The 17101-nt window shown below is 36.2% G+C and overlaps 1 protein-coding gene across 1 annotated transcript in view; it reads left to right on the forward strand.

Moving 5' to 3' along the window:
* The window catches only part of LOC306876408 (alpha-1,3-mannosyl-glycoprotein 4-beta-N-acetylglucosaminyltransferase A-like), a 46238-nt gene that overhangs the window by 15611 nt on the left and 13526 nt on the right, over window positions 1–17101 (forward strand). Inside the window, exons 3-8 of the mRNA XM_079427542.1 lie at window positions 1694–1861; window positions 2526–2666; window positions 6992–7125; window positions 11754–11800; window positions 11931–12044; window positions 15197–15272. Of these exons, the coding sequence (XP_079283668.1) occupies window positions 1694–1861; window positions 2526–2666; window positions 6992–7125; window positions 11754–11800; window positions 11931–12044; window positions 15197–15272 (680 nt within the window). The remainder of the gene's footprint in view (window positions 1–1693; window positions 1862–2525; window positions 2667–6991; window positions 7126–11753; window positions 11801–11930; window positions 12045–15196; window positions 15273–17101) is intronic.

Here is a 17101-nt window from a genome sequence, read left to right on the forward strand (position 1 = left end):
TGTAGCTGAAGGGGAAACTGAAATGCTGAGATGCTGGATCCTTACAAAACCCCCTCCGTGGTAATATGAAGAGCTTGCTGGGAATGTAGAAGCTGAGGATAAAAGAGAGATCAAGAAGAAACCTGTGAGAGACTTGCTGAGGTCAAACAAACCGTCATTCTTCAGCTGTCATAGCAGAAGTTCAAAGCGATCAGGCTCCTGTCTGTGTGAAGAGACTGACATTTCTACGTAGACACAAATTGATGCTCTTGTGGCAAATTGGACGTGAACATTCTCACAGAAATTGAGCTTTTGGATTCGCTAAAGAAAATCAAAGTTGATTGACCGAAAGGTTTTGTTTCAGTCAGTACTGTCTCCATTGTGTGTAGAGACCAAAACATTGAGCTTCATGAAGCTCCGAGACCCTTTCAGATGCATTAAAGGCAAGGTCTTGTTTCAGGGTGAGGTCTGACTCGCAGCATGTTGAGTCTGCAAATAAAGACCCAAGGCTAATCTGCTCAAGCAGAGGGCACTTCCCACTGGCACAGCCTCAGACCACAATCTCTCTCTCTCTCTCTATTCTTCTCTCGCTCCTTTTCATACTGAGCAGCAGAAAGATAACCTTCCTGGAAGTAACCCCATGTCTCAGAGCAACTATGATGCAAACAGGAAAAGGCAGGCAGGTCTGCTTCCTGAAAATAAGGCTTTTGCTGACTTTAGTTCAACTGTAGTTTCTTTACATTTAGGAGGTTATTTTTTTCAGCCTCAAACTTGTGACAATTTCATGTTAATGTTCATTGAGCTTTTTTGTAGCCTAGCAGCAGTTTTATGCAAAACACCTAACAATTTAAAAGGGCACATTTATTTAGTCGTGACAGAATTGTTGTTTAAGTGTCATTTAGCAAGTGGTTTTTCATTTTATAGTCACCTGATCTTGAAAATTAATGAAGCGTTTTCATGCAAAATACTTCTTAATTTTTTTAATGGTAAGCAAAATCAATTTTATGTCCAAGCGAGTATATACAGGTCTAGATAAATTTGGACATGTTTACCCAGATGTGTCACTGAGCTTTACCTCCAAATACTGTTACACTATTATAAATTATTTCAATACATCCTGATATTTTGAAAATTAACCCTTGTCTTTGGTATATGAAAATAAAACTTCAAATAATGGTCCAGCACAATAATAATAATCACAATAATCCAGCACAATAAGGCTGGAATATTTGTTTGTGTTGTCTCTCGTTTGTTAATATTTATATTTGTATGTAAATGTAAGTTGTTCGCATAATCTCCAAGGACTCAACTTCTACTTTTGTCATCTTACCCCTGATGTTGGTTAAGTGCTGTCATTTGAAATCACTTATTTTTAGTTGTTCACGAAATAGAATTAAGAGTATTAATTGTACATCTCATTTTTGCTTGCCTAGCAGTGTCATTTAGTGTTATTCATATTATTAGCTTTTTTCACTTAAATTTTAGTTTTACTGGTTTGTCTTTGTGTCAATTTTATATATATTTTTTTCATTTAACTAAAATTATTTTATTTTTGTTTTAGTTTCAGTAATTTTAGTTTTTCAAATTAAACTTGTTTCAGTTAGAAAGGCTGTCTAATTTTTGTTTTTAAGTTTGAGTTTTTCATGTAATGCTTCATTTTAATGACCTCACGTTATGCCTCTCTCTCTGTCCACTCTTCCTCTTCTCTCTGTAGAAAAGCTGGTAGCCTATCAGAGGGAGTTTCACGCCCTGAGGGAGCGTCTGCGTGCAGCGGAGCACCGAACCCTGCAGCGCTCCTCTGAGCTCAACGCCATCCTCGAGCAGTTCAGACGGGCCATCGCGGAGACCAACGGCAGCAAAGATGCTCTCTCCAACTTCTCAGGTTACTGCATGTTAACATGGATCTACACAAAAGAGTTGATCACTGTATTATTATTATCTGTCATGCAGTGAACTGGCATATGTTCCACATATATATCCTTTGTATAGCTGCTTCCTGTTTTGTATTTAGCAAGCAGTTTATTTACCTACATGTTATTAAAGAGGGCAGCAGTGCCTGTTCAAGAATTTTTTTCTATTTATTTTTCCCATAGGGATTCAAATAAAGTTATAAGCCATGAACAAAAGCAACCCAACTATGAAGTGAATTATAGCATTAAAAGCTTTGAATAAAAAAAAAAGGATTTGAAAATTAGACAAAGCCAAACTTGAATTGAAGTGTGGGGGGGATTGTTAAATTTCCAAGGAACAGCTGTCTTCGACTTCATAATGCAGTTGTACCTTGAGTATTGTTTGATTTGCCTTTGCCTAAGTTCTGAGGATCAGTAATTTGAGTGAACAATAATTATATTTTAGCATACTGTGACTAAAGAGCGGACACATACTGGTGTGAATTAACCATTACAGAAACAGAAAAAAAAAATTGTAATCGCCAATAGTGTTAGTTTAGGGCGGCTGTGGCACAAATCTTACATTGGTTGGTGGTCTAATAAATTTGTTAAGCACTGTGTATTGTAAGAGTGCTGAAGTACTCTGGTTTCTTACAGATGAGACACAGAAGTTGCTGAAGGAGTTGGCTCACAGGAAGCCCCTCCAGGTGCCAAATATCTACCACCATCTTCCTCACTTGCTCAACAATGAAGGCAGCCTGCACCCTGCCGTACAGGTGGGCCAGGGACGTACCGGAGGTGAGCCAAACAACATGCTATTCATCAGCGATCACAGTAGATCATATCAAACATCTGATAAACAGACTGAAATATCACTGTCTTCAAATCAAAGCTGAAGTTTGAATGTCCTTTGAATATAACCAAACATTGATTATTGACTAAACTGTGCTAGTTTTCACTGTTCTTTAGCCAAGTTCACTAGACAGAAGCAAATCACTGTTAATAGCCTTGTTGTCTGCCACATCCTTGCTTGTCGTATTATGTTACACGCCTGTTATCCACAGGCCTGGTTAGTGTGTCGGAGTGGACGCTGCAGCCAGCAGCTCTGAGACCTTTTGTCCCTCCTTCACACACCCCAAACAGGCCTATCAGATTCTCAATAGAGAAATCCAGCCCTCCTGGGTTCAGTGGGGGTTATATAGAGGATAGTTTTGGGGATATTAACATGTGGGAACATAAGGAATAGGAGCCACTTACCAACATTTTTTGGGGGTAGCGCAGTTGTGAAATCTTTTGAGTTATGAAATTATTATAATGCATTTTTGGTTTAAATCAAGGTATTAGAATATAATTGTTATTATATCTCATATCATATCATAATTGTTTATCCTAAAAGTAAGAAATATTTGGTTCATTCATTCAATATTAGCTATTTTACATTTTGAACATTATATATTTATTTTCTCCTCCCTTTGAGTTGTTGAGCTTATTCATTTTTCTTTCTGAATTATGCACGAATATGTGGTTAGTTGCATTTTGCATAGCTCTTTACTCCTCCGGCTTCCTGCAGCCCTTCTGGTAGTTTTGAATTTTGAGTTTTCAAAACATAAGTAATTAAATTGGAAATGCACAGGAAAACTGGGAATTTTGTAAACGGACAGCAGTAAATGTGTTTTATGAGCTCAACACATGAACAAACACTGGGGAAAAAATATAACTGGTGCATGAATATGTGGTTAGTTGCATTTGGCATTGTTGCATAGACGTGCAATGATGTGCGGCACATTTTGGGTTCACACCCTACTCATTAAAAGCTATCGCATTAAAATACTAGGAAATACCTCAGATAAATTGTCTGAAGGAAATAAGACTGAGAAAAAGGAAATAAACAGGAACCCTGGTATATTTCTGCTGTATTTAATGTATCCATAAGCTGACATAGTGGTTGTGATTGTAGGCATGTAAACAAATATTTAAGATCTGTAGACAAAATGTAAAAGTTTAAGAATCTCTTGATTATTAATGTGCACCCTTAATGTCTGTAGTGGTTGCAGCCCTGTTTGATTGGCTGGGATTTTTTTCTTTTTAGCGTAGTGACCAATCCACTGATCTGGCTAATCGACACCCTAAGCCTGGAGCTGTCATGCTCTTTTGTGGTGCGCTCCATTTTGTTCTTGTTTGTATGACACATTGTACCAAACTATTCTGTATCAGGCAATATGTGGGTTAACGACAGATGAGTTAAGGCAACGGCTAGGTGGCTTTATTACAAGCGACATCCTATGCTAGGACAGACTGCAGTGAATGACAACAATGACGTTAGAGAATGTAAAAAAAAAAAAACCTTGTGTGACTGACCCCTGTTACACGAGGAGGTTGTTTTTCTGAGCATATGGGAAAAACAGAGAGAACTTATTGCTATTGGAAAGCTGAAACCCACCCATGCTTTACGCCCGCCTCCTCCAAACCCACAGACGGGCCTCTCCTGCTGGCTACAGTAATCTCAGCCTCCTGTTTCCAGACTGTCTGTGGGCAAGACTGCGGCCGGCTCTGGCTCGTGCCCGTGCCTGCGGTCCCTCTCTTCTCAATGAGATCGTGGCTTAGAGGGCTATTTTTAGAGCTGTAAATGGGGACATCTTCTTCTGCCCAGACCCTAGAGACTGTGCACCATATCCCATGCTCAACACCACCCCCTGATCGATATAAACTCGGGTTTGCAAACAGCCGTTTAAGAGTCCACGGAGAAGATCTAAAATATTCATGTCAGTTGTATGAACAATAACTAATGGTCTAATCATAAGCATTATACAAGGAAAAGTTTTTGAAAAATATTCTTACCATTCACATTTAAATGTAATGACTCTGAATGTCATGTGGTGTAACCATCATGTAAAAATTTAAGTTGTAAAATATATAAAAAGTGTTTTTAAAAATGTTATAAATTATGAATTCAGAAAGTTTTTGGAGTTGCGCCAGTTTCTGGAGAGTCGCACCACATGATTTTTTTTTTCACAAATAACGTTGTCTCGTTATAAAAAGATAACATTTTAAGGGACTTTTAAGAGACTTTTTTTGGTCGCACCACATCATTTTGGCAGGCAAAATGTCCTCAATTAAGCATTGCAGAAATAATGTTTTTAAAAGAAATAATAAAGAAGGAATATGCCAAATTCCTTCATTTTTATTTCAAGAGTTTCATTCTTGTAATCCCCCCCCCCCCCCCTTCTTTATGCCCCTAAAGAAAACACTTTATTTTAAGGTCTAATTCTCGCTATTAACAAACCATTAACTATGATTTTTGCCTCAATAAACTCCTGATTTGCTGCTAATTAGTAGTTAGTAAGGTAGTACTGTAGTTGTAGAATATGGTCACACAGAATATGTGCTTTACATTAGTACACAATAAGTACTAATACATAGCCAATATGTTAATTATAGGCATGCTAATAAGCAACTATTCATAGTGAGAATTGGTCCTGATACTAAAGTGTTACTTGAATTTTTATTCAAAACTAAAAAACGCTCAATTAATGAGCAATATGCAATATATTATGAATGCAATGCTGTTAATTTATTGCTAATTTATTTAATGGAAGTTGTTATCAGTTGTTAATGAGTAAATCTAGCTTTAGCTTTAGAGTCACAATGGGGGTACCTAAACCTGCAAAGGCTGAAATCCCTTGATATACACAATAAAAAAGAGAGGTCTGAGAGGATTTTTTTAGAGATGCTCACATTCAACAATATAGCATTTCAGTGAAACCCCCTACTGTCTCAAACACGCAGTTTTTCTGCCTCAGTAAGGTACTGTAACATCCCTAGAGACCGTCTGTGTATAAACCTGCCATAGTTTAGTCTCAAGGCACGTTGAGTGGCTGTCTCAAAGAGAAGCATACAGACTTCACATACTGAAGAAAGAATGATGCGGCTCTTTATGTAACCGAGCGCTGCTTTTGTGAAAGAGAAGAGGTGGCGTAGGAGAGGATGACTTGTGTTGAATGCACATTAGTTTAAAAACATGCTTTTTTTTTTTTGTAATGTGCCACTTTTATTTTTTTCTTTCTCTCGGGTGCTTTACCTCTCTGTCTGAAAAACTTCCTCTCTTTAATGTGCTCTCTCTATCTCTCCCTCTGTCTGTCTTTGATCCTCAACCTACTTCACTCCTTACTCACGTGGTGCTACCTCTCAAAACACTTTCTGCAAAACAACGACATATTTTACTATCTTCTGTGTGTTGCTGATGAAGTGTGACAGGGCTTCTGTCAGTCTGACACACACACAAACAAAGACAGACAGCACTTCAACCTAAGCACCTGTATGAAAGTGCTCCTGTCCATTGCTGACATTTAGTCTGCATGCTTGAGTTTTTAAGCAAGCGTGCATATCACCAATATGATTTATCTCATGGATTTTCACATTCAAAGATTCAGGTTTGCTATTTAAATCATGTCCAGATTTTTTTGTAGTTTGTATTTTTTTTTTTTTTGTAGAAGAGGATGAGAAAGCTTTTAAAGTTTTTAATAAACATTTTATATTTATTATTCATATATAACATTTATCATATATATATATATATATATATATATATATATAGAGAGAGAGAGAGAGAGATTTTTTTTATACAAAATTTTTATTTTATTATTATTTATATTGTTTTGGGGGGGAAATGTATGGAACCCCAACATGACGTGATCTTGAAGGATGAAGGATCTTGTTTACTCATTATGTACTGATTGTATCAGGAGTCAGAGTCTGTTCTTGTGCTTTGCTTTGCTTTTCTTCCTTCCTGAAGGGAAGCTGAATTTCATTGCTTTTATGATGCTCAGAGATGCAGTACAATAGAGCAGAGTAATGCATTTTCCCTGGGCACCTCCTTGTGTGTCTTTCATGTCTGGACTTTACTCTTGTGCTACTCTGGATGCTCTTTCTCCTTCTGATTTCAGGTATCAAGCCACAATAATACAGCCACAGAACCTCAATCAACTTCCGTGTCACATATTCATGGCAGTCTCTAAACAAACCGATTTCACATTATTTAGAGTAGTTTGTCATCTGCCAGGCGATGACTGTATGATGTGCTGGTAAATTTATGTTTATGAGGTTTTGTTCGCTTTTCTACGCAGTTTCCATGGTGATGGGCATCCCCACGGTGAAGCGGAAAGTAAAGTCATACCTGTCAGAGACGCTTCATTCACTCATCGATAAACTCTCGGCGGAGGAGAAGCTCGACTGCGTCATCATAGTGTTCGTGGGAGAGGTGAGCATTTTTCTCATTGGTTTGAGAAAGTGTGTTTGTTTGTGTGTGAGGATTGTGGCTGGCTCTGTCTTCCTGTTTGTGAAGATTTGTCATGAGCAACTTGATATGATGGAAATTACTGTGCCATGCCCACATGCAAACACTGACTAAACAAGTGGTTCTCAGTGAGGTTCTAAGGTCTCTCAAATGTCAAAAGCACACAAAAACATTCCTATAATGTTGGTTATGTCTGTGAATGTAAGCAGTTGGAGAAGAAATTGCATGTGTATCAGTATATTATATCTTTGAAATAGTTTCTCTTGGACAGAGTGACAACATACTACTAACACAACTCAACCAGGCCTCGTCCTCTTGGACATGAATTATTAAAATATGGGATATTGTGATGTACCCAGGAAGAAAACTCTGGACTACATAGTGCTTTGTAGCTTTACAGATCTTTTTTGTGCTCAAACATCAAAAGGAAGTTTAAAGTTTACAGTTTTGGTACCGTGTCATGTTTACTTAACATTCAGTGTAAGATCGTGAGACCATCGACGGCTTTGTAAATGGCTGAATTGGGTCAGTGGGGTTTGTTGTTTGCTGTCTTGTTACCACCCGTTGAGGGGTGTGGGCGGTTCATGCTGAGAACAGGGGTCTCAATGCTTTTATGCTGCTGTCTGAAGGCGAGAGCAAGAGGAACAGACATGCAGACATACCCGGCAGGATTTGTCTCTTGCTTCATCTCACAATTTTGTATGTCTGAAATTGGTCTGAAATTGATTGAAAGGGTGATTTTGGCCCAGCAGACATTGTTACCAGCAGTATTTACCAGTCCCTCCAGTTTTTTGCGATTTCCGCAATTGCTGAATACAATGCAAAATAAACAAAATGTCAAATTTTTTTGTGATCCTGCATAATTCGTCATTTAACCGCAAAATAATTGCAAAAAAATAAATAAAAGACCTCACATAACATAAAATTATAATCATCTAACTGAATTTGTTACGTGGATTGAGATGTTGTTCATACCCTAGCCCAGTCAGGTGTGCCATGGAAAATTATCCAAACTTCATATCTCTATTATATTTTGTTGTCATTATTTTAAATCAGAGGGTTTTAAAAAAATTTAACCAATGATAAGCATTAAAAAGAGCTTGTCAGTAAAACTTCGTAACTCCATTGGATCATCTCTCAGTGAAACCTCGTAACTTCACCCCGCCTCCAGTCAGATTGACGTGCCGCGCACAGCCTGGAGGAGGCAGATCTCCGCTTTTTCACAATGAAAGGGTAAATAAATAATTGATGTTTGAATAGTACAGCGTTTTCTTTACTCAAACACTATGTCTGTAAAGGCTAATGTTTTTGTGTGCTTGAAGAGCGGAGAAGTAGGTTATTTGCCGTCTAGCCAATATACTTTTGTACGTTATAAATATCCTGAAATGGTCAGGATACCCTACTGTATCTGAAAAATACCAGTTTTTCCAAATTCAATCCTTGATTCAAATTTCTCATAACTAAGCTTAATTGATTTGGTCTAAAGAGAGAAGAATTAATGACTATTTTTGTTTGAATACTACATATAAAATAGCTACCAAAATAAATGTTGGTAACTGCAGTTTGATTAAAAGTAATGACTAAAAGTTGACAAAAATGCAATGACTTTTCATCGACTAAAACTATGACTAAAATGTGACTTAAGACTATTAAGCTTTTTCGTCTCAAGATAAAGACTAAAGGCCATTGCACACTGAGTCCGAATTTTTCGTCCGAAATTTTCGCACGTTGAAAAATAAATACGACCTCACGTTTTGTCAATCACGTTTGCACACTGCCTCCGAAATTTTCGTCCGTCAAAAAAAAATTCGGATCGGGTTCGATTTTTTTGCGTTTTTCGCATCCGTATAAAGCATTTTGAGATGCTTTGAGAATGTGTTTTGACCATTCAGAGCCACCGTACAAGCGAAAGCCAAAATCCAAAACAGTGTCAGACAAATTAATACACTTCGTCTTGCAGCACAGCGCACTTTATGACAAACAAATTGCGGAATACAGAATATAAAGAACTGCTGTAGCCTATTTTTTATGCCTGGCGCGCACCTTTCCGATGCCGCAGTTCGGTGTGTGTGTGTCTGTGTCGTGTGTGTGTGTGTGTGTGTCCATACCTCAGACAGTCTCTATTCAGGATAAATTGGTTCACGGAAATTGGTGGTCTTTTTATTATGTGGATTCAGTATCGCTAGCAAAGTATCAAACTGAGGCATTGACATCCTGAAATAAACTTTGAATCTCTCGAGATAATCCCGCAGCTCTGGTGGAACCTTCCTCTCTGCGCAATCTAAGGATTGGATGGACCCAATATTTCCTTTTTCTTTTTTTAAAAAGAGAGAGGACAACAAAATCATCCTCGCTACTTAAAGACATTTTGTATAGTTTTGCGAATTTTTTCGCAACGGATTAATTAAAACGCATCGGACTCAGTGTGCAAGGTCTCTGTGCGTGACGAATTTTTAAGATTGCGAATGCTAAATCAAAAATGCCTGCCAAAATTAACACTGCGGAAGAGAGGGGCGGGGTCAACAGAGCTCATTAACATTTAAAGTAAAATGCTGCAAAACGGCTTGCTCTGACAAGAGCTGTTTTTGACAGGTTTAAAAAGGTATTTTTTTAAAGCATTGAGAAATTATAACCAAACTATGTTACAGACTTTTCATTAAGACCCTAAAGAATCATATCAACTTGTGGAAAATGGGCATCCGATGACCCATTTAACCTTGATCAAAAAAAATGAAAAAAGAACAGTGGTTGTATTTTCAAATGCTACCAAAAAACTACATTGAAATTAGAACCGTACACACAAAATGCTGCATGAAAAAGGGAAATATTGACAACTTTTCAGATTTTTTTTTTCGTTTATGACTTTTTGCACCTTTAATTAATATCTTCAAAATGCACAAATGCACAAAAATTTAGATTTTTCAACTTTTCTTTGGCCAGATTATAAGTAATGCATCTCTCGCACATTTGATTGAGAACTAGAACAATACACATTACTTTAAAATATGATTTTAAAATAGACATGGCAGAATCCCGTCCCAGCTTTGTGACAGGTGAACAGAAATGCGATGTCCAGGAGAAATGCAGTCACTGTGCCAAAAGCGACAGGTATTGCTTTCAGGAGAAGCCTTTAATGTCAAACCTTCACTGAGGCAAAGGGCCTTGGAACATTAATATAAATCTAAATATAATTTAGAAATATATAAAAATAGACAAAACTTCCTCTTACTTCTGCAGATACTGGCAGGCCCAGTTTCAGAATTAAATCAGTGAGGATGCATCTGAAATTAGTCTGTTTTGACATATTTTTGCCTTTATGGTTATTGCTATCGTTGCAATGATAGGGACATCTGCATTTAGGTTATATATGCCAATGCCACTCTGGTCCTTGTAGCATCATGAAAAACAAAACTTGGATTATAGTCAAAAAAAAGTGCGCAGGGTGTGCTCCAAAAGCTGTCACTCACTTCAGTTCATCGATATCTCAGTTGAAATTGGATGCACTGCTAAATGCTGCACAAACACATTGTAAATAGAAACATTTGAAGCTCTGGAGTGTTCACCAGTATCCTATTTTTATAGCTTCAACTGAGTCCTGCTTTCGTTTTGAGGGTGTTTAGCATCTCTAGCACCCCCATAGAACCTTGACTATATACTGGCAGCTGATTAAATGCAAAGAACATTTAATGAAAAAATATATAATACATGTTTTTAGGCATGTAAAATTATCAAGATACTACCTTTATGGTCATAAAAATATCAATGCCTTTTGAATTATTGAGGTTTTTTCTAAAGCATTGGGTTACCAGAAGCCACGTCGGTAGAGCTATGGGCGCTTTTAGTCTCTGTAGATATGCTAAAAATGCATTTATACTACATTTAAAAAAACAAGCTGTGTATCAATTCTAAGATTTTTAATGAAATGGGAATTTTGAATAACAAAAACGAGTTTGCTCGTTTCAAACAGATTTCTTTTCAGCTGTTATATATCATAAAAGTTACCTTGGTGGTTTCCATAAACTGCCAATTACTAATGTCTGTATAAAGGAGTCTGTATAAGCAGGAAAAAAAGTTAGGTGCAGCTTAACAACTAACAGTACAGTGTTTCTATACATCTTGGCATAAAAAATGTAATTATTTTCCTCCAGTCTGTGGTCTGGTGTTTTGTACCCGCCTCTGTGACTGTGGTTACTGATGTTTTCTGTGTGATCAGTCATCAGCTATTCTTGTGTTTTTTTGTAATAATGGTAGTACAGTAATTAGTTTGGAGTGCTTTAGTAAAGCGGGAACACCCAGTGGCAGTGCATCTAAGGAGACTCTTGTGTTACCCCAGCACATGTGTGTGACAGAGAGAGGATATCCCTTCCCACATCACTCACTGCAGTTCTGCACCCACAGATGGTTTAGGGTGAAGAAAATCAGTGAGAAAAGACAGAGATAACAAACAGCCCAGAGCAAAGTCACTCCTATTCCCAATTGCTGGTGTGTTTACTTAGTTGTTACTGCACCTGTATTTGTGCTGAGCGTGTGTGTGTGTGTGTGTGTGTGCGTGTGTGTCTGCGCTAACCAGTGCTTTGTTTGCTTCCTTACAGACGGACATAGATTACGTAAACAGTGTGGTTGCAGGCCTTGAAAAAGAGTAAGTAACCTTTTCTTTTGCCAAACTGAATTTCCTCAAGATTAAGTTTTGTTATGATCTCAATTGTACGTTTAACCTAATGGTTCAGATGCCTTGCTAACTGTTGTTCTTGACTGTCATTGTCCATCAGGTTCTACACGGAGCTGAATTCTGGGTTACTGGAGGTCATATCTCCCCCTGCCAGCTACTATCCAGACTTCAGCAACTTGAAAGAGACCTTTGGTGACTCAAAGGAGAGGGTGAAGTAAGTATTCAGGAAACATTATGCTCTATAGGAGCCACATACTTCTACAAAACACTAATAGACTGTGTGGGAAAATACATACTTCTGGGTATACAAGAAAACAGTTGCCTTGTTGCATACTGTAAATGTTAGTATATAGAAAAATTTATTACTTAAAAGTGACCTAATTTATTACCTAAAATTACTACATACACTATTGTTCAAACGTTTGGAATCGGTGAGATTAAAAAAACTAAATCTGATCAAGGTGATGATCAAGGCTGCAGTTGCTTGATCGAAAATACAGTAAAAATGCTGTATTATTGTTAAATGGTATTAAACATTAAAATATGTCGTCTGTTTTAATATATTTTAAAATGTAATTTATTCCTGTGATGAACAGCTGGATTTTCAGCATTATTACTCCAGTCTTCAGTGTCGCATGATCCTTCAGAAATCCTTCATCCTTCATCAATGTTGAGAACAGTTTTGCTGCTTAATATTTTTGTGGAAACCATGATATATATTTTTCAAGATTCCTTAATAAATAGAAAGTTTAAAATAGATATATTTTGTAACAATATAAATGTCTTTACTTTGATCAATTTTAATGCTACTGAATAAATGTATTAATTTACTTAAAGGCAGGGTAAGTGATTTCTGGAAGCCAGTGTTGATATTTGAAATCACCAAAACAAACACGCCCCTACATCCCAAAATGGTCTCACCCCTATTTTAATAGATCCGCCCCACATATAGGCTACGTAGCCTACGCAACCCAGACAATGATTAGTTCTGTGAAACATAAGCCGCTTTTCCACTGAAATTACCTGGAACAATATGTCCCAGGAACTTTTTTTCCCCCAGACCTGTTGCTGTCTGCATTTCCATCACGGTCTAAACTACCCAGAAGATTAGACAAATAGTCTGGTGACTTAACGTTAGGTCTGCGCGCGTTTCTCAATACCAAGTACGCAAATTTTGGACTTGCATCCTCTGTAGTCCAGACTTCAAGAGTTAGACTCGGGAGTGTGACCTCCCGCGGAGGAACGACGCAAGTCCGGTAATTCTGCAAAGAGCAGCGTACTTGATAACGTCAAAATTTGAACAGCAGTATGTTTCTCAAAAAAATATGTGTGTGCATATTTCATTGAAAATTGTATGCCGCCTGGACATTTTTTGGCATACTGTACTCAATGTACTTTTTATTTGAAACAATGCTACTTATGCATGATACTATAATAGTATGCAGTAGTGTAGTATGCCAATGGACATTAAGCCCATATACACTACCAGTCAAAGAACTGGACACGTCTACTAGTTATTACTAAGTGGGGAGTTGTGTAGTCCCCAAATATGTAACCATTTTAAACATACTTCATGTGAAATATCTTAATTGATATCTTGATATCTGCTTTTTATTTGTCAACAAAACTATTTCAAGGCATTTATTTTCAGTGGAGTGTGTTGAAGCGTTTGACAGGTGCTGTGTGTAGGTGTATTGATCGCGGTCTGTCATATGGTTGCTCTGGCTGTTGCTGTGGCGAGTGCGCGTGACAGTATTTATGTGCCCATAGAGATTAGCCCGGATCTCATATTTCAGTGCCTGAGTCAGAGCTGATTTACTGTCACAAATGTGATTAGAGAGGGAGAGAGACAGAGCGAGAGGCGTGGCAGATTTGTTTGGAGACAGGAAGCCAGTAAGCTCAAGGTCAAAGACATCAACTCATTCCTTCATTACTTACTTCCTCCTCTCTCTCTCTGTCCTAAAAGGACCTCTCTTCTCATCTCCTGCTCTCCCTAAATCTTTCATCCACAGCTGTCTCAATTTAATCTCTATCACTCTGGGCATCTCTTTCTTTCACGGCCTCCTCTGTCTTTTGGTGTCATGCTCTCTATCTTTCATAATCTGTCCTAGGGTTGTCACGACTGAAAAAATAGTCTGCGTCAATGCCGAATATTATTATTATTATTCTCAATACCAATTTAAATACGAGCGAAATATTTATAGACATGCTATTCAACACACTCCTTTGTTTATTCAAATTAAATAATAATATAACATATTAAATAAATTCATTCAGAGCCATGCAATTAAGAGCATTAAAATAAGAGCAGTAAGTACACAGTATTTTACAAACATACACTACCATTAAAAAGTTTGTTCTAAGATGTTATTTTTTTAAATAAATTATTACTTAATTATTCATTAAAAAGCAGCTACAGATGTTTTTAATAAAACTTTCTGTTCATCAAAGAATCCTAAAACAAATGTTCCACAAAAATACTAAGCAGCCCAACTGTTGTTAACTCAACTCAACATATATATATTTATTGAGCAAATCAGCATATTAGAATTATTTCTGAAGGATCATGTGACTCTGAAGACTGGAGTTACGATGCCAAAAATTCAGCTTTACCTTCATAGAAATAAATTGCATTTTAAAATTTTAAAACAGAAAACTATTCTTACAGTTATATTTAAATCATTCATTAGGTTGCAATTCCTAATTAAATTATTGGCTGTTTGATTAAATTAAATTGAACTACATTTTTGCTCTCATTTGGTTTTTGTGCCTTAGTGTTGATTTTGCACAATCAAGGCCATTTCCAACATGGATTCCGAGTGAAACAACTTTCTTTTTGTACCCAATGATGCTATCTGACATGACTGTGTGTGTGTGTGTGTGTGCATGTTTATGTGGTTTATGAGGACACAAATTTGTATAATGACATGGGTATGACAGAGGTATTACAATATGAAGGTGGTTTATGAGGACACTGCCTATGTCCCCGTAATTCAAAAGGCTTAAAACACATACTAAATGGTGTTTTTTTGAAAATCTAAAAATGCACAAAGTCTCCTGTGAGGGCTAAGTTTAGGTGTAGGGCAATAGCACACACAGTTTGTTCAGTATAAAAACCATTACGCCTATGGAGAGTCCATGCGTGAGTGATGTGTTTTTGTGTATAGACTCACCCACAACCCTTATTTAGCTTTTCGGCTGTGTATGTTTCTGTTACTGTCAGTCACACTCGTCATAAGCTTGACATCTAGAGTTTCCCTCCCGGTCAGCTAGCTGACTCATCAACAGGTTAACTTGTACATTAAACCTTTGCTTTTAGACTACTGGACATCTCCCTCTCCCTCATGTTTTTGTGTTTCTTTGTAGATGGAGGACCAAGCAGAACTTGGACTATTCCTTTCTAATGATGTATGCTGTGAACAAAGGGGTCTATTATGTCCAGGTAATCAAATTACCAAGTTTAAATGTTAAGTGTGTAATGTCTGCACAACTAGCGTTACTCAATGGAATTAAAAATCAAAAGACTTTTCAAACAGGTTCCCAAAACACTCCTCTGTCTGCTATTGGTCGGTAAACTCACACCATTGGTTGAGTCAGTGTGGCTGTGTCAGGATACAAATAGAAACCGAGCAATGTTTTGAAAGCTTCATAGTGTTTACACTTTGGGTAAAGCAACCCACGCATGCTTTCTCATAGCTGTTTCTGCATTAACATAAGCTAAATATTGCAGAAAGAATTTTAACTCTGAAACGGTTATATCGCCTATATGATGATCTAAACGTTTTTCAATCTGATGTCTATTGACAGCATTTGTGGCATGCTGTAAATTACCACATACAATAATTAAGATGCACAATAAATTGGTACTGTATTTGGTATCGGTTTATATAGATTTTTTTAAATTATTCAGTGCCAGTTACTGGAGATATATTGTCCTCTATTGAATATTTAATTGTATAGGTTAGCTCCCCCATTTATCTTTGGCATTATCTTACATTCTCTTAAAGTTCTTTTTTTTTTTAATTGCTTACAATTTAATTAATAACAGCAATAAATGTGATCTTTAGCAAATCTTAGAATTATTATACATTTTCAAATGTTACTTTATAATACTTAAATTCACCTGTGGCATTTAAGACGGTTGGTTTTAGTGTTATGTTTTTATTTTATGTATAAATTGTTGATAACACTTTACTTAAAGCCTTTATGTATAATGCATTATAAAAGTAGATTTAATGCATTAATTATGCCTTGTAATGCACCTTATAATGCATTGTACAATCTCATGAATAATTATAACCACAGTTAATACATTAACACTTATCAAGTCATTGTTACACTATGCATTTTAAATTTTGGTTATTAACAACAAGATATAATGTATTGCAATGCACATTATGAATAATTTTAATGCATTATACCCTTTAATAACTCTATATAATGCATTATACATAAAGGCTTTAAGTAAAGTGTTACCAATTTTTTTTTATAAATTAAATTATTTATTTTTAATAGTGCAGTCAAATGGTTAATCGCGATTAAAAAAAATTGTTTACATAATAAATGTGTGTACTGTGTATATTTATTATGTAAAGACACATACAGCATAAATTTTGAAAATATTTACATGTATATATTTATAGTATATCATATATAAATATTTGTATATATATATAAACGTAACATATTTTTCTTAAATATATACATGCGTTTGTGTGTATTTCTATATGCATAATAAATATACACAGTACACACATAATAATTGTAAACAAAAACTTTTATTTTGGATGCGATTAATCGTTTAACAGTACTAATTTTTATTTTAAGCAGTTAAACTTAAACTATTATAAAATCATTGTTGATTGAAATAAAGCTGATATAAATATTGAATGAATAACTTAACACTGAGAAATGTTGGATTGGCAACTAACTGAACTGAAAAAAGACAAGCATATAACAGTTACAAAAACACGAATTGAAAATATGAAAATAAAAGCTAGTTTAAAATATCATATATAAATAATAATAATTAAAGTGCTTTACTGATGTTACTTCTCCATTCATGATATTCCCACACGGTTACTAAGTTAAGCAAGTTTACTTCCAGTGACATTAGTCCAAAAAAAAAAGAATATAACTTCTTTACAATACATATATTACTGTGAACGCATATTTCATTAATTTATGAAGACTGGAGGTCGAATCAAAAGTTTTGTCTTTGCTAATTAACAGCATGTCACACAAAGACTTGAAGTTGAACAGTCGAGACCA

This window comes from Barbus barbus (genome assembly GCF_936440315.1).
Source record: "Barbus barbus genome assembly, chromosome: 10".
Taxonomy (NCBI): domain Eukaryota; kingdom Metazoa; phylum Chordata; class Actinopteri; order Cypriniformes; family Cyprinidae; genus Barbus; species Barbus barbus.